The 23,835-nt window shown below is 45.6% G+C and overlaps 3 protein-coding genes across 3 annotated transcripts; 1 reads left to right on the top strand and 2 right to left on the bottom strand.

Annotated features, from left to right (window-relative positions):
* Positions 1-700: 700 nt before the first annotated feature.
* Positions 701-20,082, top strand: fmnl1b (formin-like 1b). The gene is made up of 26 exons (XM_029527052.1): positions 701-1,384; positions 8,069-8,152; positions 8,565-8,648; positions 9,103-9,176; positions 9,259-9,342; positions 9,426-9,569; positions 10,940-11,027; positions 11,354-11,430; positions 11,525-11,618; positions 13,827-13,901; positions 14,201-14,311; positions 14,413-14,562; positions 14,713-14,814; positions 15,116-15,359; positions 15,451-15,684; positions 15,768-15,892; positions 16,494-16,696; positions 16,783-17,017; positions 17,256-17,324; positions 17,606-17,686; positions 17,779-17,908; positions 17,991-18,154; positions 18,233-18,334; positions 18,480-18,563; positions 18,642-18,756; positions 19,564-20,082. Exons 1-26 carry the CDS (start codon positions 1,223-1,225, stop codon positions 19,662-19,664), a joined length of 3,216 nt encoding a protein of 1,071 aa, XP_029382912.1. The 5' UTR covers positions 701-1,222; the 3' UTR covers positions 19,665-20,082.
* On the bottom strand, positions 4,014-6,047 carry LOC115059546 (tripartite motif-containing protein 16-like). The gene has a single exon (XM_029527053.1). The coding sequence runs from the start codon at positions 6,018-6,020 to the stop codon at positions 4,326-4,328; it is 1,695 nt and encodes a 564-aa protein (XP_029382913.1). The 5' UTR covers positions 6,021-6,047; the 3' UTR covers positions 4,014-4,325.
* On the bottom strand, positions 19,983-21,639 carry LOC115059547 (circumsporozoite protein-like). The gene is made up of 2 exons (XM_029527054.1): positions 21,540-21,639; positions 19,983-21,190 (listed from the first exon to the last, which is right to left on the bottom strand). The coding sequence occupies exon 2, from the start codon at positions 21,187-21,189 to the stop codon at positions 20,425-20,427; it is 765 nt and encodes a 254-aa protein (XP_029382914.1). The 5' UTR covers position 21,190; positions 21,540-21,639; the 3' UTR covers positions 19,983-20,424.
* Between the last annotated feature and the right edge of the window lie 2,196 nt (positions 21,640-23,835).

A 23,835-nucleotide genomic window follows, 5' to 3' on the forward strand; every position in this document is an offset into this window, starting at 1 on the left:
GAGCAGGGAACATCGAAAACATGCAGGACAGCGGCCCTCCAGGACCGGAGCTGGAGACCTCTGTTCCAGAGACCCAACAAAATGACAAAGGGACGCACAACAGCTGCCATACAACGTTTCCCCACTAGATGCCAGCCTAACGCAGAGGACCTTTAAAGATGACTCTGAAAACTCTGCTGTCTTCCCCTCATCCTGATTGGATAACTGAACTGTAATTTACTGTAAAGCCGGCGTCATGCTCCGTCACCTGGCGTGTCCAGCCGGACAGGTATCAGTGTGATGCTCATCATTTATTAACAGCCTCCTCCACCTTCCAGTAACACCACACAACTCCTGACTCTGACGGTGGTTTGGTAACACACATTGTGTGATGAGGGTGTCTGAGCCGAGTTGCTTCCAGCTGCCTTTAATTGGTTTGTCTCTGCTCTTTGGCCAATTTCTGCACCAAGTTGGGTGCTAATTGTTTTTCTGCAGCTTTAGTTGACCCTGAGTAATCTTCAGCCATCGTGAACACGAACAATGACGACGACATGCAGAACACAAACAACTTAAACTGCTGCATTGATGTGTGCTTTGTTGACCAACAACAGCGACCACTAGATGTCTTATTTTGAGGCCATGATGGGCAGCCTGAACATGGAGGCAGTAGGACCCAGAGAGCCGGGACGTCCTGGTGCTGTCTGCCTGTAGCAGAGATGCCGCTGTTGCCTCTCCGAGTCGGACTGACAGAGTGGCTGCCTGCTGGATCTCTGCCCTCTGCCCTTCTTCTTTTATGAACCTCTAGACGTGGAGGTAAAAGGTCTGGCGGCTCCCAGCATCCCACGGGACTCGGACGACTTCCATTCTTACATCCAGCTCAGAGCAGAGCACCTGAGTTTCCACATCACCTGGACGGACACCTTTTCCTTCTCCTTCCTGTGGCAGCTCCATCCTGGGGAGCAGCTCTGGACTCCCTCCTCCCTCCAGCTGTCACTCTCAGGATATCCCCTTCCCTCTTTCTAGGGTTTCATAATGCGCCGGGATCTGAGCGAGGTCTGACTGTCATTCAGAGGCAGGGGTGGATTTCATCCTGCTGCCCCCCCAGCGTGAGCTGATGGAACTGAAGTTCACTTTGAGTAGATTTGGCCTCATTTTTGAGTTAAACGCGATCCCTTGCTTTATTTAGCCGGGGCAGGTTTTTGTCATTTCATTTTCAGAGCAGGGTTTTTTTGGACACGCAGTCATGGGGAATGCGGCAGGAAGCATGGAGGTACCCCACGTAAAGGAGGGCAAGGCGCCGTCGGCCCCCCCGGGAGCCTCGGGCCCCCAGAAGCAAGCCGGTTCAGGGCCCAAACTCCCGATGCCACCTGAGGACGAGCTGGAGGAGCGCTTCAGCGCACTGCTGGTGAGTCAGCTTCGGGACAAACGTGAACTTTGACACAGAAGGACGGAGCTCAACACAAACAACACAAAGATACAAAAGAATGTAGAATATGTCGGAAATGTGAGTCCTCAGGACGAGCTTATCGCTGTGCCAGGTACACAATGCTACTGTGGAGAGATAAATAAGAGCTCCTGCATGGTCCACTGGAGGAGGAATGATGGGGGGGCAGATCTGTTTTCAGTATATTACAAGGTGCAACAACTTTTCTTATCCAAGGTCACGGCTTCGGGCCAGCTCAGAATGTCCCTGTCTGTGAAGAATCGTTGTTGTATTTCACAAGTTTCCGTGTTAGAGACGATCAGCTGTTGCAGAGTTGACAGCTCCATGCAGCATGGGTGGAGCGGATTTGAACCCAAAACGCTGCGGCCTTCATGGTGCAAGCCGTTCCGCTGGGCCACCCGAACAAAGCGAACTCTTAACAGTGTTCAGCAAAACGATTTAATCTTTAAAGTCGTCGTCATGGTTCATAGCCAGTAGAAGCAGCACAAACTGCTTCCTTCACATGGGAATCGAACACAGCTCACCCACGCTGATGTCCTCCTGGCGTGGTTTCTATAAACTTCTTCACCACACTTTTCCCTTTTAGTTCCTGTCGTCATCATGGCGACCCAAAAAGGTCGCTTAGCAACAAACCCTAATGATGAAGTCACAGTGGCCTGCTGACACATGACCAATGGGGTCGCTCCTTACAGGAAGGTCTGAGGAGGAGCTCCTTCAAAATAAAACCTTTCTCTTGCTGTTCATTGCGGTGTTTTGACACTCTGATTAATCGGTGCTTTCCGACCCGTCGACCTTGATTCACAGCGCCATTTTTCTGGTCTGAAACATGGAGGAAGATTTGGGTCCATCTGACTGGGCAGTTTGACTGTAAATCGTTCTTCTCAGTTTGTTTTGAAGTCATTACGGCCTGAAATTGATCTTCTCCTCATCACTTCCTTCACTGAGCTGCTGATTGCGTCATGTTTGTGGCAACAACAACATAAAGAACAAAAAGAGATTTGAGTCTTGCTATGTTGGAAATGTGACCAGACGACTCGCTGCAGCTGCATTCCTGCTGTCATTTATCTCTGAGCCTGATCAGCAAATCACATGAATGATGATGATGATGATGATGATGATATGTGACAGAGAAACAGACCTCAGGCTCATTATCGATGCTGTTCCTTACACGAAAGGCCTCCTGAGGCTGAATTTATCATTCACTTAATGCCGTGATAAACAACGCTCTCCTCCACCGAGGCAGTTCAATCGATCCCAGCTCTAATTACCTCTGCTGAGGAGCTGATGTGAGTTTTTTTTAAGTCAGTAAAATATTTCTGCACCATTTCAGCTGATTTCTTTATTTTCCGGCCTCCAAATGATTAAACCTGCAAATCAGAGGCTGTTTTTTAGGAAAGCTAAGAGCTAAACTGGAGCCAAAGATCAGAACATAAAAAGGATACAAAGTCCATCAGGAGGCAACGCCCCTGTTTTTAAAAGAGGACTCAGGCTGTATTGAAGTCTATGGGAAAATGTCCCTCCTTTAAATTGATGCTCCATTTAGAGGAAGGAGGGGAGGGGTGGGGGCGGGGTTACTCTCTGACTGACAGAATGGACCACCCAATCAGGACAGAGTCCAGAGAAGGTCAGCTCCACCTTCTACAGAACTACAGAACTGATGAACTAATGTGTCTTCAGCCAGCTCCTGCAGTTTATCACAGAGTTTGTGTGCAGCTGCAGTGTGTGTGTCTGTTCTGTGTGCAGGGACACACCAGGCCTCATTCTGCAGCACTTTAACTTTGGTAAGCTGCATCAAATCAAACCATTTCTCTTCCTGTGCTGTTAACACCCAGAACATTATATCCCCCCAAAGGTAGATCACCCCCCCTCACTCTGATCTTCTGCTGAGCGTGGCAGATTCTCCGTCTGCATACAAACCAGCCTGCTGCTGCTCCCTCTGCCTCCGTGCGAAGCGTTGAGGCGACAGATGCTGCGGACGGTCGCTGGCCTCGTCCTTCAGAGGTGTCACATTTCTCTCTGAGCTTCCTCTGAGTGAGCAGCCTTCATTGGTGCATTTCTGCAGCTGCATTTTCTCAAACTGCCAGACTCGAGGCGTCAATGTGATGCTCCGGTGATGTGAGCGTCCAAAGGCCCCCCCCAGTGTTTCACATGACCACCCAGAGAATGAGGCAGTGGGTGGAATTATAAATGTACATCTGTGTTTACAGACGGAGACAGAAAGAGGAAGGAGAACGCAGAGAGCTTTACTCACTTGTTAGTAAGCACTTTAACAGGTTAATGAGCTGAGAAACTCAATTTGTTCCTATGAAATGACATCCAAGATGGCTGCCTTGGCGTGCCGCTGTGTCTTGTTTCACCTCATTCTGTTTGTTACTTTTATATTTCATTATTGTGTTTTATAATATTATCTTAAAGCTGATTATACATTTAAAAACTGGTGAGGCCAGAAACCAAAACCTGATTCTTTTTTAGCCCAAGAATCAGAATATTAGGTACATTACAATACATATATGACATATGACGTTTGACACACTTTATGTCCTTTTTCAGCTGTTCATGTAAAAAGACACACACACAGCAGGGGTTAATGTATGTCATCAGTTTATGTGTATTTCCACACAACAAGACAATCTGGACCTTTAAAACAAAGACAAATGTTCTACAGAACATCTTTTATTTTATTTTATTTTACTTCATCTACACAATCAGTGATCAGTTTGTTTCAGCTCAGAGAGGGAAAAGAAAATATTGAGTTTAGGTCAAACTAACAGCATGAGGAGCAGTGATCTCCTCCACGGCTCCAGCTCCACCTGAACACACTCAGACATCAACACAACAAGTGCAGACAATGACTCAGCAACACACAGACACAATAAATACATTCAGGAACTAAAAGACACATTTAACTCACTAACGTCTGTTTCAGTTTACAAAACTCAGCTGCTGTAGCTCCAACAGACGTGTAAAACCTGAGTCCAGCATGCAGAGGCTGAGTGAATGTGGTCTGGACTCTGTGGAGGAGAGTCATGGTTTCAGAGACGCTGTAGAAGGACAGAATACCTGCTCTGTGATCCAGGTACACTCCGACTCTGGAGGACGGAGGACCTGAGACTGCAGTCTGGATGTTGTTGGACCAGAAATTAAAATACTTCTCATGACAAAATAAAGCCCAAGATTTGTTATTGTATCCAAACACACATTCATCAGACCTCCCTGCTCTGCTGATATTCTTGTATGCGACTGCTACAAAAACTCTCTCTCCACTCCACTCCACCTCCCAGTAACAACGTCCAGTCAGACTCTCTCTGCTCAGGACCTGATACCAGTATGTGAATCTGTCTGGATGATCAGAATAAGACTGATCTTCTCTCATTACTGTAACTTTTCTGTTTCCTTCAGATAATAACAGATATCTGTGTGCTGTGTTTGGATCCAGAGTGATTTCCTGTGAATATCTTAAGAACTCAGTTCTGGTCTTTGGTTCTGGTTGTGGCAGTAAAACATCCACTTCAGTCACTGTCAGTGAGACATTTGTCCATTTCTGTGTCAGAACGTCCTGTAGCTGATCTCTGAGCTCTGACACAGCTGCTGTCACATCCTCAAAGTATCTCAGAGGACGGATGTTGATGCTGGATGAGTCTGTAGCTTCACTGAGAGCTGACACTGAGGGGTAGTTGTGTAGCAACTGGGTGTGATCCTCTGTGTGTGAGAGCAGCTTCAGCTCAGCGTCTTTCCTCTTCAGCTCAGTGATCTCCTGCTCCAGCTTCTCCTGAAGCTCTTTGACTCGACTCACTTCAGTTTCCTGCTGGGATCTGATCTGCTGCTTCACATCAGACCTTCTTCTCTCCATGAGACGGATCAGCTGAGTGAAGATCTTCTCAGTGTCCTCCACTGCTTTATCAGCAGAGCCGTTGATGGCCTCCACCTCCTGTTGAAGCAGCTTCACATCTTTGTCTCTGTCCTGGATTCTCTGCTGGATTTGTTGTCGACTCAGCTCCAGCTCTCTCTGCCTCTCAGTCCTTTCTGCTGCAGCTGAGACTGTGTCGTGGCCTTTATGTTCATCCACAGAACAGAGATAACAGATACACTGCTGATCAGTACGGCAGAACATCTTCATCACCTCATCATGACGAGAGCAGATGTTCTCCTGGAGCTTCTCAGAGGGCTCCACCAGCTTGTGTTTCTTCAGTGGAGCTACATCATAATGAGGCTGCAGGTGTTTCTCACAGTAAGAGGCCAGACAAACCAAACAGGACTTGACAGCTTTCAGTTTTCTCTCGGTGCAGAAATCACAGGCCACATCTTCAGGTCCAGCATAGCAGTGATCAGCAGGAGCAGCTTGGAGTCCAGTCTTCTTCAGCTGCTCCACTAAAACTGCTAACATGGTGTTTTTCTCCAGAACAGGCCTCGGTATGAAGGCCTTCCTACACTGAGGGCAGCTGTAGATTTTCTTCTCATCCTCTCCGTCCCAGTGGGATTTAATACAGTTCATACAGTAGCTGTGTCCACAGGTAGTCGTCACCGGATCCTTCAGTAGATCCAGACAGATGGAACAGGAGAAGGTTTCCTGGTCCAGATGAACTCCTTTCTGCTCCATTTCTCCTCTCAGTGACGGCCGTCTGAGTTTCTGTTAGTCAGAAGTGAAACTAGTTTTCTGTCTGCTGTAAAAATGTCTCCACCCCCTTCAGACTGTAGATCTGAGGAGACACGTGATCTGAGCAGGAAGAACACTGTGTGTGTCTGTGTGTGTCTGTGTGCGTCTGTGATTTTTTGTGTTTCTGTGTGTGTCTGTGTGTTTCTATTTGAGTCTGTGTGAGTCTGTGTGTTTCTGTGTGTGTCTGTGTGAGTCTGTGTGTTTCTGCGTGTGTCTGTGTGAGTCTGTGTGTGTCTGTGATTTTCTTTGTGTGTCTGTGTGTGTCCAAATAAATCAAATCAAATTAAATCAGATTTATTTGTATAGCTCCAAATCATAACAGAGTTACATCAAGGCACTTTACATAAAGAGCAGGTCCAGACCAAACTCTTTATAAAATGATTTAAAGAGACCCAACAGATCCCCCGATGAGCAGGAAAAACTTTGAGAGGCAGAAACCTCGAGCAGAACCAGGCTCGGGGAGGGGGGGCATCTGCCTCGACCGGTTGGGTTGAGAGTGGGAGAGAGAGAGAGAGAGTGGATCACAGTGATCACCTGGTCACCATGGATACCGCTGTGGGGGCAGCACCGGAGCTTTTGGCGCCTGCGCATGCGCGTTGTTGCATTCGTCGGACCGTGAGGACGTTCGAAGATAAAAAAAAAAGACTCGATGTTGAAACAAACAAACAAACAAACAGATGATGGACACCTGTTGGCTCCAGGTTTGTGTAGATGTGTGTGACAGAGTGTTGTGTTACTTTATTGATCGTCGGTTCATCCTTGCTAGGTAGGCTGTTAGCTAGCTAGCATGAGCGGAAGTCAACCTCAGCGGTTCCTCCTGCCCAATCACAGCTCGAGCTGGGCGTGTCCTTGTGGGGGAGGGGCTACCAGGCGAGTTCAGACGTCATCGTGAACTTTGACCCTTTCCGTTCCAAGGTTTGTGGTGTATTTAAAGCATCTAGACAGTTAAGACGGACAGTCAATCCACCTTAAATGTCTTAACATTGAAAGACCTGAAAGTGCCCAAAATGTCTTAAATATGTCTCTTTGTTCGGTAGTTTGTTTGGGTTATGTGGCTCATGTCCACCGGGGATGAGGACTCCAGTCAGACTTCATCATCTCTCAGATATAACCGACTCTTATTGACCCATCAACATCCACAGCTCCATCGATTCCCTCTGTCCGGTTTGGGCTGCCCTGGTTTTCCAACATCACGGCTGATCTTTAGTTTCCTGCAGCGTGCATCGTGTTGGATTTGTGATTTCTTCCTGTCTGATGCTGCGAGACCTGTTTTGTGCACCGTGTCTTTAAAAATAGATTTAAATCAGAATCAGAGGTGTTTTCTAAATCCTGAGGGGAAATTCTGGAACAGTAAAATATTTGCTTCTATTCAGATGCAGTAGTTACTGGAAAGGCACCAAAGCAGCGTCTGACAACACACAGCAGACTTGTGAGGTAAAAAAAACAACAACAAACCATAGAACACACACGTCTCCTCTGACGTTGTGCTGATGAGACTTTTGCACTCTGGCCCATCTTTTTGTGCAGTCTTGGTATTTCGCATCCTCCACCGCTGTGGTCCATTTTGTGCCAACAGACTGAAAACGTTTATGAGGTGACGTCCTGCTTATTGAAATCATTTAACAGCAGAGCCATGAATTATCGACGCAGAGTGGCAGGCCCACTGCTTGGTATCATATTGTTTCCCCGACTGTCTGGTTGGTCTGTTTGTAGGTACAGAATATTTCCTGTGTCTGTAAATAATTCAGTTCCATGAGCTGTATGTCCTGGTCAACATGCAGCAGAGAACCAAAAGTAAAACTGCTTGTCACATAGTTTTGTTAATTAGTCTGAACCTGAAATTGTTACTGTCATTAGTTCTGCAGGTCCAGGAGTTTTCAGGAAAAAGCAGAAAAATTAAGCTTGTGTATCGTCTGTATTTTTACTGTTATGCAGCAGGTTCACTGCAGTTTTTCCTCACAGGCTTGAACTTTTTCTTTTTATTCTCCCAGAACACGATGAATCTTCCTCCGGACAAGGTGAAGATCCTCAGCCAGTACGACAACGAGAAAAAGTGGGACCTGATCTGCGACCAGGTGAGTCGGCTTCCTGCAGACTTTCATTCTGCTGCTGTCAAACTAGGTGGCTCATGGGCCGGTGGAATTATAGCCAATGTGGGTCAGTCAATATACCGATGCCATGTGAATACCAAACAAGCTGACGTACAGGAGGAAGCTCATCAATGCTGTATGTCACCATAGCAACCAGAGGCAGGTCCTTAGCAACCTGATGAAAGCTTGACAGACGACGCCTGTTACTGTCACACAACAGAGAATTAGAACTGAACGCAATGGGTGATTAATGAGTCTGCGTTCCTCATTTACATAAAGAACGCTGTCGAATCTAACTGTGTGGTCCCTGACCGACTCTGCCCTCCAATCCACTCTATACTCTCACTGCAGTACAGCAATCAAATATAATCAGAGGTGTGTGTGTCTGTATCTGCAGGAGCGCTTTCAGGTGAAGAATCCACCATCAGCATACCTGGAAAAGCTGAAGAGTCATCTGGATCACGGGGGAGTCAGTCGAAAGGTGTTTTAGTTTTTAGCTTTTTGTGGGAGGAAAACACAAAGTACCAACTTTTGGACGGAGGCCATCATTTCTCAGAAAGGCTTTTAAATACATGTAGAACATCAACAAGCTATTGCTTAGTTCTGCTGCTTTTGGGAACTCTGGGTTCTCCGGGGTTTAGATCTGTCCTTTATGATAATAATAATAACGTATATGTTATATGATTGGCAAAATTAATTGAATTAAGAATAAGGTGTAAAATAAAGTCAACTTGATAAAAATAAGAAGGTACAACAAATGATATCAGAACAAGGTAAATAGATCGATAAAAATGTATAAATAAAGCAAAATAAACAACAAGTTTAGGGAATAAATTAACATCTGTGTCTTTAATTGAAATGAAAACTAAAAATGTGTGGCTGGTGGGATCAGGTATATTTATAAGGAGATTCTGTTTTATTATGAAATCCTTCAGTTTAAGAGACGTGTCCAGGAGTCCACTCAGGTCCTGAGAGAGCTGGAGATTTCCCTGAGGACCAATCATATCGGGTGAGTGTTTCTCTGGGTTCAGTCCTTCGTCAAATGAGTGAGGCGGCCTGAAGCAGAGTTAAAATGTGTTTTCTGTTCTCAGCTGGGCTCAGGAGTTCCTCAGCGAGGAAAACCAAGGCCTGGATGTCCTGGTTGATTATCTGTCCGTCGCCCACAGTGCCGTCTCGTACGTATCCGCCTGCAGCCACATTCACACGTCACATCACCTGATGGGGAGGGGGACTCTTCTCACCTGACTGTGGCTCACAGGTACGACGGAGACACTCTGGACAATGGATCAGTGACCACGGACAGAGCCAAGAACATCGACAAGTCCGTGGAAGATCTGAGCAGAAGCACAAGTAACTCCCCATCTCACAGCACTTCCAAGACCAGCAAGGCCTTCACAGTCAGGTGAGGGGGGGTCGAGGTCTGCTGATCTCAGGTCTTCCTGTCATTCATGACAACTCTGCACAGACAAAAGTATGTGGACACACCGCATTTCTCCTGTATGTTACACATGATGTTAGCAGGAGTGTACACATAAATTACCTCAGCTGATGTTTGGTTCCAACTATTAATCACAAATTAAACCTCGGTATAAAAACGGGAATCATAGAGTAAAGTGAACATATTTTGGATTGCAGGCACATTCTGATTTCCAAACAGACACACATGAATCCTTCCAAAGATGCAGTTGAGTCCAAACACAGTGTGGTACAAACAGATCCTGATCCAATGAGACAGACGACACAGTTACAGCAACTGTGGCTGTTTGCTTTTGATTTTCAAACACAGTTGGGTCAATACGGGAAGCAGACGCTCACACACACAGACACACACACACTTATTTCCTAATCTCTCCAGCAAGTTATAAAGATTAATAAAAATATATATCTTTATATTTCAATGTTACCAAGATGCCCCTGAATATGTAAACAAAAGGAGATGATCTGGTGCTGTCTTATCTCACATAAGGACGAGTTCTCCATTTAGTTTTTGTATAACTGATGCACTTTGAGAAAACCTTTTCATTTTTGTCACAAACATTCAGAGGTTTCAGTATCATCTGATGTGTAAGATGAATGTCAAAGGTCAAAGTCATTAGGACTTTGAAAGCTCTTTTGTCTATAATTTAAGAACTAATTAACTGATTACAACCGAATTTGAGCATTCAAGTAAAACCAAGAAGTGAGAGGTCAACTTCACTGTGACGTCATAACTTCTTAAAGGAAGGAGAGACTGTGAGCGTATTTTATTGACTTGACACGTTGATGGAGGAAGCAACCGCAGGGGAGTGATTGTGGTTTAATAAACTGTGACAGCAGAGTTGTTGCTGTTGTCGAAACTGCGCTGAGCTCATGTGGTTCATAAAAATAACCCCAGAGGTTTAATGAGCCTTTTGCTCTCTTGTGTACACGTCACGTAGCAAATAAACACCTAAGTACAACACACACATTCTCAGCCATGTTATCTTTCTGATCTGCATTCTCATCATTTGTGCGTTTGTGCATTTATCGGCGTCTTGTTCATTCCATTAAAATGTGAATGTGAGAAATGTATCTCGTCGGGGACAAACACACACTCAAACTCATCATCAGACTGGTGGGAGGGGTTAGTTTGTCTGTGGCTTTTGTTTGACCAACAATGATTTGTGCAACTTCTCCCTACACGTTATGAAATACCACCGAAGGAACGCACACATTGTATCGTGCAGGTGTAGGGGCAACAAAGCTGTAACCGCCCCGTCTCTCACCTGGCAGATTCAACTCTCTCCAAAACAGGAAGGCCGTGAGGAGCTCTCGTGTTGTGAGCCAGAAAGACGACGTTCACCTCTGCATCATGTGTTTACGCGCCATCATGAACTATCAGGTATTTCACCCACGCCCTGTGACTATTCTTATTCTTTTCAGTTTGACGGAGAGGTAAAGAAGTAAAAAATTTTGGTGTAAAATTATAAGAATAGAGGTGAGACGAAGCAGAAATAAGGGTTACTGAGTTATATTTATGGGACACAGAGATAAAAATAACTTCATTAAAAGAAAATCACAATTTTAGTGAAGAAATGAATAAATACTTAAAAATATATGCTTTCTCAAATGATAAAATAGAGTACATTTAATATATACCATTTTAAATATTAAGTATAAACAAGTCAGTTTTGTTTTGTTTTTTTTTTCGTGTGTGTGTTTTGTCAGTCTGGGTTCAACCTGGTGATGAAACATCCCTGCTGTGTTAACGAGATCACGCTGAGCCTCAACGACAGAAACCCGAGGTAAGAAGTCTACGAAGTGTGAAAGCTTATCGGGAATCAAACAGATCCATAAATACTGAAGGTACGAGAAGTAAATGTAAATTCTCCTCATCAGGACGAAGGCTCTGGTGCTGGAGCTGCTGGCCGCCGTGTGTTTGGTAAGAGGAGGCCACAACATCATCCTCTTGGCCTTCGACAACTTTAAAGAGGTACGGCTGGTCGGCAGTTATTCACATTTCATGGAAACCCTTCCTGTTTGGTGAAATCATCCAGAGTTACAGCCTTTTATCTTTCCAAATACTTTCACTGATTTTACAATGTTGTGAAAACTGTAGCTTTGGTTTAATTAACCAAAACTGCTCTGATTTAATTTTCAAATTCAGACACCCGACTGTCGCTGATGGCATTTTAAATATCTTCTGTTTGCAATTATTTTAAAGCAACAGTTGTTGCTCAGTTGGACTGGCAGGTTTTACATCTATTTCTACATTTGAGACATCACTTTTTTTTTATCCTTTATTTACATTTAACAAAGAGGCTAATGTGTTTGAGCAGCCTTTCAACAAAGGGCTCGTTTTCCACAGAAGCTGTTAAAATCCAGTGACATCAGGCTTTTGTTGGCACCCAGTCCAGGGTCAGATGAGTCTGCAGTAGACGGAGGCATTTTATCGGCTCCGGCTTCGATCTGCTCCGAACAGCATCGACGTCACCACCAGGGTGAACCTGCTCATTTTCCTGCTTTAACATCTCAGAGCAAAGACGCAGACAGTGAAGAACCGTGGAGGTTTCTGCCTCTAAAAGGAAGCTTAAGTCAGAGTAGAGAGGAAAACTGGGCTGATGTTGGGAAAGAGCTCAATCATCCTTTATTCCTGTTTGAAGACCTTTGAATTCCTGCTCATTTTGTCTTGACTTCTTTTAGGAACAAACACTTTTTACAGGCTTGATGCTGTAGAAACGTCTCAATCAGTCCCAAACAAATCCTGCCCTGAAGGATCCGCTTCAGCCGGGGATTTGGTTTAAATTACAGTTTGCTTGGTGAGACACCGGATGAGAGCATCTTGTGTTGCGAGTATTTAAAAAGATATTCCTCAGTTTTCCCCCCACTTCCCCTTCCGACGCTGCCCACATTCAGACCTTATTTTAAACTGCTCTGAGTCTTAACATGGAACAGCACCCGCATACCAGCCTGTCCTTCAAAGCTTTGAAAAGCAGGTTAACAGGAAGCCCCCCCCCCGACAGCTGTCTGGGACAGTTGTCCCACCGCCACATAACACCGACCAATGGGATGTAAATATGTGACGCGCTTGTTGAGTTTTTTCTGACCTCCCATCAGCCATCTCTCATCTCTGCCTCTGAAAGCAGCAACTGCTGCCAACAGTTCCTCCACAAACCTGAACCTGGAGCTTCTATTATTAGTGAACATCAGTGATGTTGGAAAGCTGCCCTGCAACAACTCAACCCCCCCAGCAATTATCCACTCCGACTCTCTGATTCAGATCTTCACTAATTCAATTTCATTCCAACAAACAGGAGCTGCAGTTTCAGAAACACTAAAAACAACTGTTTCATTAGAGCTAATGGCTGTTGTTGCTATTCAAACCAAAGTTGTGGGGAAAAGTCGGAGACAGAAATTATTTCTGACTATTCTGAATCTTTTCTGGACCCATGACTTACCCAAAAAAAACTTACCATCCCCTTTAGAAGCACCTCATGTATATATAGTTTCATTAAAAAAAGTCTCAGTAATTTCCTTAAATGTCTTTAGCAAATGCCGATTAAAGAGAAATTAACTGTATTTGTTGGGATTATTTTGAGTGGCAGATGAATCCACTTCAGCTCCTGCTGCCATAGGGAGACTGAGGGAAAGATGTGGGAGAGCGATAGAACCAGTGGTCATAAAGCTGAGGCAGGCGGGCGCCGGGCCAGGGGCTGGCTTATGTGTCGCTCAGTGGCGGGACGTGGGTATTGTTTTGGGCCGTGCAGGCTGTCAGGTTGGCAAGCTGCATTATTTAGTGAACATGGGGGCGAGAAAAGAGAGGAGGGGCAACGCTGCCTCTAATGGAGGAGACAGAGACTCTTACCTGCAGAACACACACACTTCCTGAGGCTTTGTGTTTGTGTGTGTCCACAGCAATCATCCTGCAGAATGAACCGGTTTTATCATCGCTGTTTTTTGCGTTTGTTCTCCCTGAATTCTCCACAAACACTCTCTGTAGTTATTCGACATTTCTGTGGACACACACATCATGTCAGCTGCAGGTTGTGAGCAGATGGATGTATTGTTAGGGTTCTGTGAGAGAACACTGCCCCCATGTGAGACGAGAACCAGTTGATTTATCTCCCAGCGCAGTAAAGAGGACCAGAGGCTTTTATGGCGAGTCTGCTGTGATCTGACAGTAACTGTTGTTGTTTCTCAGGTGTGTGGAGAGAAGAGGCGCTTCGAGAGGCTCATGGAGTTTTTCTGCAGTGAAGACAACAACATGGACTTCATGGTACAGACCAGATATCTGCAGAAGGGAACTGGATTTTATGTCATTGATTTTTTTCAGGTGTTGTAGTATGTGGCCATCCTTCTTCAGTCTGATTGAGTTTTAACAGAAGAAGAAAAAGTTATTATAAGTGCAGATTTTTTTGTTTGTTTGTTTTTTTCCTCACTCAGTTAAACTACATCTAGTCCTCTGTGTCCTCCACATCTGGACCTCCGACACTGATCCTGATCCTGATCCTGAACCTGAACCTCCAGTCTGACACGTATAAACATGAGTGATGTGTTTCCTCCGTGTGCCACCAGGTGGCCTGTATGCAGTTCATCAACATTGTGGTCCACTCAGTGGAGAACATGAACTTCAGAGTTCACCTTCAGTTCGAATTCACGCAACACGGACTGGATGACTTCCTGGAGGCAAGTCTGACCTTTGACCTCACAGCCTGACCCCTGAGTTTCCACCAAGATGTGTTGTTTCCTTTTTTGCGTTTGTATCATAACTGAGATTCTCTGTGAAGAGGTTAAAGTTCACGGAGAGCGACAGACTGCTGGTGCAGATCCAGGCATACCTGGACAACGTGTTCGACGTGGGAGCTCTGCTGGAGGACGCAGAGACTAAAAATGCTCTGCTGGAGCACATGGAGGAGCTGCAGGAACACAATGCACAGGTGGACACACAACAGCCTCCAACACACCTTGTTGTGTCGTTTATTTAATTTTAAACACATAAAACACATTTAGAGTATAAAGCACTCTCCACTCAGACACAGTGAAGATCATCTGTGTGTGTAAATGAAAGTTGTGTGTTTGTGTCTCAGCTGAGCAGCCGACTGCAGGAGAGTGAGAGAGAAGCGATGCAGAAAGTGTCTGAGTTGGAAAAGAAGCTGATTCAGACTGCGAAGGAGGTGGAGCTGCTGAAGGTGACGTCCACGAAAACACGAAAAATCTTTCCAGCGTGTGATCACAGAGATGCTGAACAAATACCCAGAACATTTATGACAGTCACGGCATCACAGCTGACTGGAGAAAATGTAAATAAGATCTGATCACTTTCACCACAGCTGATTCGTTGTGTGTCGTCCTGAAGACAAAACCCAGATCTGAATGAAGAAATGAAAATCAGGGTTTCTTTTATTATGGCAGAACATGTAGTTGTAGTGCCTGGCTGTCTGCTTACTTCTGGTCACTTCCTGTCTCATCTGAATCCGTTTCCTGCCTTAGGAAAGTCTACGTGAGTCGTGTTCCCAGGTGACTCTGCTGCAGCAGCGGGAGCGAGAGAGCGAGCTTGAACGTGAGCGAGAGAGGGAAAGAGAGAGAGACAGGGACCGATCCATCGAAGCCCTGAGAGAGCTGGAGGCCAGAGTCCAGGTCCTGGTGGATCAGGAGCTGGTCCGGATGGAGCGCTCCTCATCCGGACGCCTGGACATCCAGGTGGTCCCTGTGATCCGGGACGTGACTCAGGAAGGTCATAGTTCATAAACAGTGAGAATCATTAGAAAGCTGATTGGAGGAAACCTTCGATTTCCAGCTAAACACCTTTGTTTCTCCTCCGGCAGCTAAAGAAGAAGTGGACTCAGGTCAGGCCTGTGAGGCCACTCCCCCCTCCTCAGCCTCGCCACCGCACCTTCAGGAATTGTCTTTAGAGTCAACAACAACTCCTCCACCTCCTCCTGCTTCAGGCTCCACTACAGCTCCTCCTCCTGCTCCTCCTCCTCCTCCTCCACCTCCTCCACCCCTGCTGGCTCCTGCAGGTGGTACGACCCAGCCCTCAGCGGCTGACGGGAGCTCAGGCGAGTTTACCATCCAAAGAAGTTTGTCACCTTCCTGTGACTGTAACGTTCCTGAACTAAATATTCATCCTTCTTTGTTCCAGGTTGTAAGAGGAAGAAGCCCATTCAGACCAAATATCGGATGCCGTTGTTCAACTGGCAGGCGCTTAAATCCAACCAGGTGGCAGGAACCATCTTCAACGAGCTGGACGACGAGCACGTCTTGGAGGTTTGACCACTTTCAGTTTCCTGTCTCTAAGTGTCTGGCTCTCTTTCTCTCACCGAAATATTCATATCTTTTGGTCTCTTTTTTGTGATTTTGCTCATTAAAAACTAGTAAAAACTTCCCGTCCTTCACCTGACAAACAGTATTTTTGTTGCTCTGATTAAAATCATTGTGTATTAACTGTGTACAGAAACAACACAAACCGTTTCTGCCTCCTTTAGTTATTCCTCCTAGACTGAAAACCTCCAGGCCTCAGAGACTCATCTCATTTTGTCTGAAACAATAAAGAAATAATGAATTTACTTTTTCATCCATAAACAGAAACATGACAGAACTCTGTTATCATGTTTTGTTCGAACAGTGTAGTTAAACATGTTTAATGAGTCTTTAGTTTTTCTACTGCAGCATTTAAGCTCTTCAAAATTATTTTCGTAACATCTCATAAAACAAAGAAGATTAAATTGTGCCCTGCAGATGATTCCCATAAAATGTTTGATCTGAAACTAAAGTCTTTTTAATTATTTGTGAATTATTGAAAACAAATCAGAATATCTTTCTCTGTTTTTTTTTTATCATTTCATTTCTTCATCTGCTCTCCCACCAGGAAATAAACATGGCTGCCTTTGAGGAGCAGTTCAAGACGAAGGCCCAGTCTGCCCCCGTTGACCTGGGGACCCTCAAGATGAAACTGGCCCACAAGATGCCAAGTAAAGTGTCTCTGATGGAGGCCAACAGGGCAAAGAATCTCGCCATCACACTGCGAAAGGAGGGAATGGCTGCGTCCGATATCTGCTGCGCCATCGAGACGTACGCTCTGTATCATCATCATCCTCATCTAAACAACGACAGACCGACATGTTTAACTTTAAAGGTCGCCTCCCCTCCCCCCGCAGGTATAACCAGAGAGCTCTGAGTCTGGACTTCCTCGAGCTGCTGGAGCGTTTCATCCCCACTGAGTACGACATGAAGCTCATCCACAACTACGAGTGCGAGGGCAGGCCCCTGGACGAGCTCAGCGAGGAGGACCGCTTCATGGTGCACTTCAGCAAGATCCCGCGGCTGCACCAGCGAATCAGCACGCTCACCTTCATGGGCAACTTCCCCGAGAGCGTCCAGCTGATGCAGCCGGTGGGATTACAGCACTGTTGGGAAGGGAAGTGGGCTCGAGTTTGAAGTAGGATGATTTATATTTTTTTTTATTCATGACAATCGTCACTAATGATGTCATACAAAGGATTTGTGGGTCAGGCTAAATTAGGTCTGTGTCTTTAAATCTGACCCTGAATCAGACAAGCTGCAGTGCAAAAACTACCTTCAATTGTATTTATCACTGACTAAATAATCAGCTCAACATTTATTCTCTCAGCAATTCAATGCCATCATCGCTGCCTCCGGGTCCATCAAATCCTCCAGCAAACTGAGGAAAATCCTCGAGGTGAGTCTGCCTTGAATCTGCTGCTTTTACATAAAACATTTATAGAAAATGAAACATGATCAAACAGGTTTGATTCAGTTCAGAGTTTGTCTCCTCATGTTGATGCTCTTCCTTTGTTCCTTTCACAATAAAACCTGGTCAGCTGACCACTCTGACCTTTGACCCCAACATAACAGAAACGTGAGCCCACTGCTTCCCTCTGACTTCCCTTGACACTTGTGTTTGTATAATTGTGCCGAGGCGATGCGATAACATACAAAATGTTTCTGTTTGTGATGAAGATCATCTTGGCGTTTGGAAACTACATGAACAGCAGTAAGCGAGGGCCGGCGTACGGCTTCCGCCTGCAGAGTCTAGACCTGGTGAGTAAAACCACGCAAATATTAATGCTTCTTTTTGTGGCCCTAAAAAAAAAGAATATAGATTTTTTTTTTCTTTTATTATTGCTCCAAAGCTGTTAGACACCAAATCTACCGACCGCAGACAGACGCTGCTGCATTTCATCGTCAGCATCATCCAGGATAAATACCCCGAGCTCCAGTCCTTCTACACAGAGCTGCACTTCCTGGACAAGGCGTCGCTGGGTCAGTCTCTGTAAGAGCTCCACGCAGTCCGCCATCCACTTTACCTTTTCACCACACGGCGTCTCTTTGCTTCACCCCGTAGTGTCTCTGGACAGCATCCGGCAGGACGTCCGTGCGCTGCAGCGGGGGATGGAGGTGACCAGGAGGGAGTTCACGTTGGAGAAGGAAAACCACGTCCTGCAGACGTTTCTCAGCAGAAACACTGAGCTGCTCGACTCGCTCACAGCTGACGAACAAACTGCTCAGGTCCGCTTTCCCTCCACGTTTACCGTCCTACAATTCTACGTATTTCTTCTGTTCACCTCCGTTTTGTCTGTTCTACAGGACGTCTATGAATCAGTGGTGGAGTATTTCGGAGAGAGCTCTGAAACTACCCCTCCCCCCATGTTCTTCCCTGTTTTCGTCAGATTCATCAAAGCGTACAAGGTCAGATAATCCTGGGAAATAATAAAAATGGAATTAAGAGCCAAACAGAAATGAAGACAAAATAACAAAATGCTGAAAGAGGAAGAGAAATCTGTCGGTCAGATGTGGATCAGTCGATCAGCTCCTTGTGTCCTCTTTTTGGCAGCAAGCAGAGCGGGAAAATGAGCAGAGGAAACAAAACATCCTGATCTGTGAGGCCTCACCCAAACCTGAAGCTCTGGAGAACAAGGTGACAAACCCAGGAACTGTTTTCAGGTTCTCAGAAACGATAAAATGAATATGTTGACCTGCTGCTTCGATGCTTCAGGTGGCCGTGCCGCCCAGACTGCCTCAGATCGATCTGATCGCCGAGCTGAAGAGGAGACAAACGTCTCCTCTGGTGAGAGAGGGCAAGGATGGAGACATCGAGGACATCATCACAGGTAGGAGCTAGCCTAGCTTAGCATCAGTCTCTTGATCTGCTGACTCCTTTGTTCTTCTTCAGGATGCACAGAATCTTTTCCACCTGTTGGCTCCTTTTCCTTTTTTATTTGTCCTTGCTCCTCTCTCTCTTTCCTCCTGTTTCTTCACCATCTCCAGCTCTAAAGTCCGTGCCCTTCACAGCTCGCTCAGCCAAACGCTCCTCTCGCCTCTTCTGCGACTCCGTCTTCAGTGATGAGGTGAAACCTTCAGTTGTGTTTTCCCCAGGAACAGAATCACAAACCCAGCAGGACGATTAATGTCACATTAATGACTCATCACGTCATTTAAACACTTGAAAATATTAGAAAGCATGTGATGTGTAGTTCAGTGTCACCTTAACGCCTCCTTTTCACACAAACCGCAGCAGATAATAACTCTGTTTCCCCCGGAGCAGATACTTCAGTCACTGTTTACAATGTCTCAACTTCAGTTTTCTTCTGAGACATTGACCGTTTTAAGACTCATCAGAAACTGACGGCTGCTTTTAAATCAGATGAAAGGAGCCCGTGTGAATTATAGAAGCAACAAGCCCCTCCAAACCAAACTGATATCGGTTTAAATTCAAAGCAACTAGTCTGCGTTCAAGAACAATCAGTGAAATCCATCACTGAGCTTTAAGTGGGGTCTGTCAGGGCAGAGCAAACAAGAAACCAACACATATTTAGAAATGTCGACGACTACAGCTTCATGTTACAACTGAAACACAACTGTGCAGCCGTCTTTCATCAGCAGCTGGATCATCAATGTGTTTGTTCTGATCCATTCAGATTTAAGGAACCAGCCGTACAGACGGACGGATGGCAGCCGGCGCAGCGCCAAGTGGAAACCAGGACAACAGCTGCATGTGTCCTCGGACATCTCCCTCTGAAAAGATCCTACCAACGTCTGACTTTCACCGAGAGACACCGGAGTGTCTGCTCCATTAAAGGACCTCTGAGGAAAGTTAATGATTGTAGAAATATCCTGTGAACTGAGTGACTGTTAGCTGCACTTGATGCTAACGACACTGGATGTCATATGAGCATGGACGATCTCGACTCCTCTGCTGAGAGAGAAGCCTCAAAAGAAACTTTGGCAAACTCATGAATCATTTAGTTAACAAAAATGCACACGACATTTTTTACACTGGTTTCATTTTAAAGAGAACGTCCAGCTTTCTGTTTCTGCCGCAGATCTCAAATTAAAAATGAAGATTTGTAATATATTTAAATTATTTTTAATACAGAGAATGAAGAACTTCTACTTTGTTTCTGCATTTCTGCACAAATAAAACATTTTATACTCTTCTTGATTTTGTCTCTTCATTAAAATGAGTGAAAAATTGCAGATTAGAAACTCAGAGTTTGAAAACAATCCAGTTTTCTGGTGTGTTTCCCTCTAAATGGAGCATCATTTAAAAAACGATCATGTTGTCATGTAAGAGAGAGACTGAGACCATAAACTTATCAGAAAAATGTTTACTGGGCTGATCATTTCCCCATAGACTTCAACAACCATAACCCTAACTCTACAATCCTTGGGTTAATTAGTGAATAATAATAAAAAAAAACCTCACATGATTTAACACAATCATGTTTCTGAAGATAAAAACATAAATCATCATTTACTGAAATCTGAGTAAAAATGCTTCAGCTGCTGGCCAAAAGTTTGGCAGCTTGTGTCCTCATGGCCTTCAGTTCTTCGGTGACCTCGTCAGGAAACCTTCCGGGGTCGGTTTCCTTCGCAGCGTTCAGAGTCTTCTGGGTTTGGACCGACACCGGTGTCAGCTGGGCGTCCGACATTCTTCTGCAGATCCGCTGGATCGTTTCCAGCTCGTGCACCAAAACCTGGACGGTTCTGTTCAACTCGTCTGCAGCTTTCTTTGTCTGTTCTGCCGAATCTCCGACCAAACAACCAGCAAATCTGGACCCACAGAAGGCCCCGAATCCGCCACCGAGGGCTCCCCCCGCCGCTCCCACATTCCCGCCGTAAATACTACCGATGGCGCCACCTGTGGCGAGGCCGACGGCGAACCAAACCACGTGGACCCCGCCGACAGCCCCGCCCACACATCCGGAGAACGCCCCCCAGACCACGCCTCCCAGCACGCCCCCAAAGAAGCCGACTGTTGCCCCCACCGCGGTGATCTGTCCGAAAAGTCTGCCGCAGGCTGCTGCCCCAACTGCCCCAACTGCCCCCCCTGGGGCCCCGATAAGCCCCCCACAAGCTCCGCCCACAACCGCCCCAGGAAAACTGAAGACACGTGGAAACGCGGAGAGGCCCTGAGAACCTGATTGAAGACAGGCTTGGTGTCGGTCGTAGAGCAGCACGAAGTTCGCCAGCCTGGTTCTGAGTTCTTCTTCTGGGTCGGTCTGAAGTCCAGAGCCCACCTCAGCACGGAGAACATTCCCCATTCTGTTCCGCATGAAACCGGAAGAGAAGATTCAATCAGACAGCAAGTCGGCAGGTAAAACACACAAACACAACAATCCCCGTCAGTCACACACTCAGTGTGTCCAGATTAACACTGAAATTCAGTTAAAAATGCATTTAATTGAGTTTTAGTTTCCCAGTTTGATTTTCTTTTTTATTTAGCTTTAACTGCAGTGAATTAAAAATGACTTCTCTCTTCACACATTGTGGATGAAGTAAAACTGAACTGCTGTCGTCTTGAAGGTTTCCAGTTTGCTGACCTGCCTCAACAGGTTTCTCATTTCTGAGACAAAAGTAAAAGACTTTCCTCTGAAACAGAGTTTGAACTCACAGCCTGGTGGAGCGAAGCAGAGCCTCTGGGAGGATTTCAGTTTGTTTCACCCCAAATGAATCAGAAGCAGGAAGCAGATAAATGAAGAACTTTATTTCAGTAATAATTTATTTAAAGCGTCAGGTTACCGTGATGCGTTCAGGGGCATTTAGATATTTTAACTGGGCGACAATTTAACGATTTTTACTTTTTTATTTAATTTAAATCTCAAACAGCAGATAAACAGAATCAGACCGGCAAATGAAAACAGAGTAAACAGAACATTTTCACCATCAGGACTTTATTTTCTCTCAATAATAAAATATAAAATATAATTAAATGCATTGTGAACGAACTCGTAGGTCCGATAGGACACGCCCTTGTGCCGACGTCACGGACACACCTCCGGAAACACTCATGGATTCGCTGCCGGTTCGCGCCACCGTTCAAAGCTCCTCCCACCAGACGGAGGGGATCCTCCGGTCCGGCGGAGTCAGGCAGAGACCGACAAAGACCGGCAGAGTCCGGCAGAGACCGACAGAGCTCCGGGCACAGCAGGACCAACAACCCCGCCGGTCCACTTCCGGGTCCTGCCACAATGACCAGCTGATCCCCGGAGACTCAGGTATTCACAGCAGCCACCAAAACACGGACCGGATCCTCTGTGGACCGGATCCTGACGGACTCACTGCTGAACCCGATTCAAATCAGAAACGGGGAGAAACCACATTTAGTTTTTAACCGCAAAAGACTCAGACACACACAGAATCTGGACTTTTGTGTTGAGATTTCTGTCTTTCTGTTGATTTGTGTGCTCTTGTGTTGAGACGTGTCTCTTTCTGCTGAGAGTTGTGTGTTTTTGTGTTGAGGTTTTGGGGATAACTTCTTGTTGAAGACATGTAGTAGTTTGTTTTGTGTGTTTTGTGTAGTGCCAGCTGTTGTTTACTTCCCGCTATCATTAAACAGGATGAATGTTAGTGAGACAAAGACCTGCTGCCCCAAAGGACCCTTTAATTAACATTAAACACAAGCTAAAACACACACAACGAACACAACTCTGAACCCAAAACATTCACAGTGTCAGAAAGGTTAAAGGTCAAAGGGGAAACAGACAAACTGTGTTTTTGTCCAGGTTCTGTGGAAACAACTTTGTAACACTGGTCTTTCTGTGGTTGTGTGTTTATCAGTTTCTCCGGAGGACAAACAATAATTTATGGCGCCTTGACGAAGAAAACGCACAAGTCTGCAGCCGAGCCGCGCTGTTCTCCAGGAGAAGGTAAGAAAAGCTGCCCGTTTCCACGGTGATCTGGGCCTGTGTTAGTTAGGCAGCAGCTGATTGGTCGATCTTCACTCACTGTTTCACGGCTCACGTGTTATTTACACATCTTTGTGTGTCATGACGGCGCCGTTTGGAGTCACACACGTCTGTTTGGACTTTTCTTGTCAGGAGGATCAGAAAAGGAAGCTCGTTGTTTTCTGACCGCGGATAACTTTCCTGTCAGACATTTTTCTGATTTAATATCAAAATCTGAGACTGTTTGTGGACCTGGAGCAGCTGAAGAGCCTCAAACCTGTAAAAAGTCAGATTGTGTTGAAGTCTATGGGAAAATGTCCCTCTTCCTCCTCAGTAAACGTTTTCCTGTTGAGTTAATGATAATTTTTTTTAGATGATGTGCTCCCTGTCACAGAGGGGAGGGGAGGGGGTGTGGCCTAAAGGAGGCCTTAGGTGAGACTGAGGCAGCCCCAAAGTTTTTAAAAATCTGTCCTTAAGACATGTGAATATTTTCATCATGACAACAGCAGCCGTTCTCGAGGCCAACAGGATTTTAAATCGTGAGATGAATTCAGCACGTTGAACCAAATTTCGATGAAATCTGTTTCCATTCGGCGCCGGCTGAAGGAACACTTCAGGGGTTTGGTTCACTGAGATCAACAGATGGTGGAGCCGGCAGAAAACTGGATAATTAATACGTATGTCTCGTTTCTTTTTGTCTCGTGTGTTAAAAGCCACAGTGAACATTTCCTTTAATCTGTTGTAAGTTGTCGTATTAAAGTCGACTTGTTTTGCGTCTCCTCAGGACTCATTAGGCTTGAACCTCATCACACCGGCGCTCCTTTAATTGGGCACACATTGGGTCGGTTTTAAACTGCGCTGGGTTTAAACTAATCTGTGACATTTTATTTGACATGATTAAAACGCTTGTACTCAGTATTAAGCGATGACACATTCATGATTTATTAAGGAAGAAAATATTGCTCCATCTCGACAGCTAATTAGAACGCGGTCCTCTCCTGCGGCTGCTTCTGTGTGGAGGAC

The sequence above is a fragment of the Echeneis naucrates genome, chromosome 19 (genome assembly GCF_900963305.1).
Source record: "Echeneis naucrates chromosome 19, fEcheNa1.1, whole genome shotgun sequence".
NCBI lineage: Eukaryota > Metazoa > Chordata > Actinopteri > Carangiformes > Echeneidae > Echeneis > Echeneis naucrates.

Coding starts and splice junctions, on each gene's coding strand:
- fmnl1b (XM_029527052.1), top strand. CDS start 1,223: ATGGGGAATGCGGCAGGAAGCATGGAGGTACCCCACGTAAAGGAGGGC. Junction 14,815..15,115: donor AGGAGGTGGAGCTGCTGAAG/GTGACGTCCACG, acceptor TTCCTGCCTTAG/GAAAGTCTACGTGAGTCGTG. Junction 17,325..17,605: donor AACTGAGGAAAATCCTCGAG/GTGAGTCTGCCT, acceptor TTTGTGATGAAG/ATCATCTTGGCGTTTGGAAA.
- LOC115059546 (XM_029527053.1), bottom strand. CDS start 6,020: ATGGAGCAGAAAGGAGTTCATCTGGACCAGGAAACCTTCTCCTGTTCC.
- LOC115059547 (XM_029527054.1), bottom strand. CDS start 21,189: ATGGGGAATGTTCTCCGTGCTGAGGTGGGCTCTGGACTTCAGACCGAC.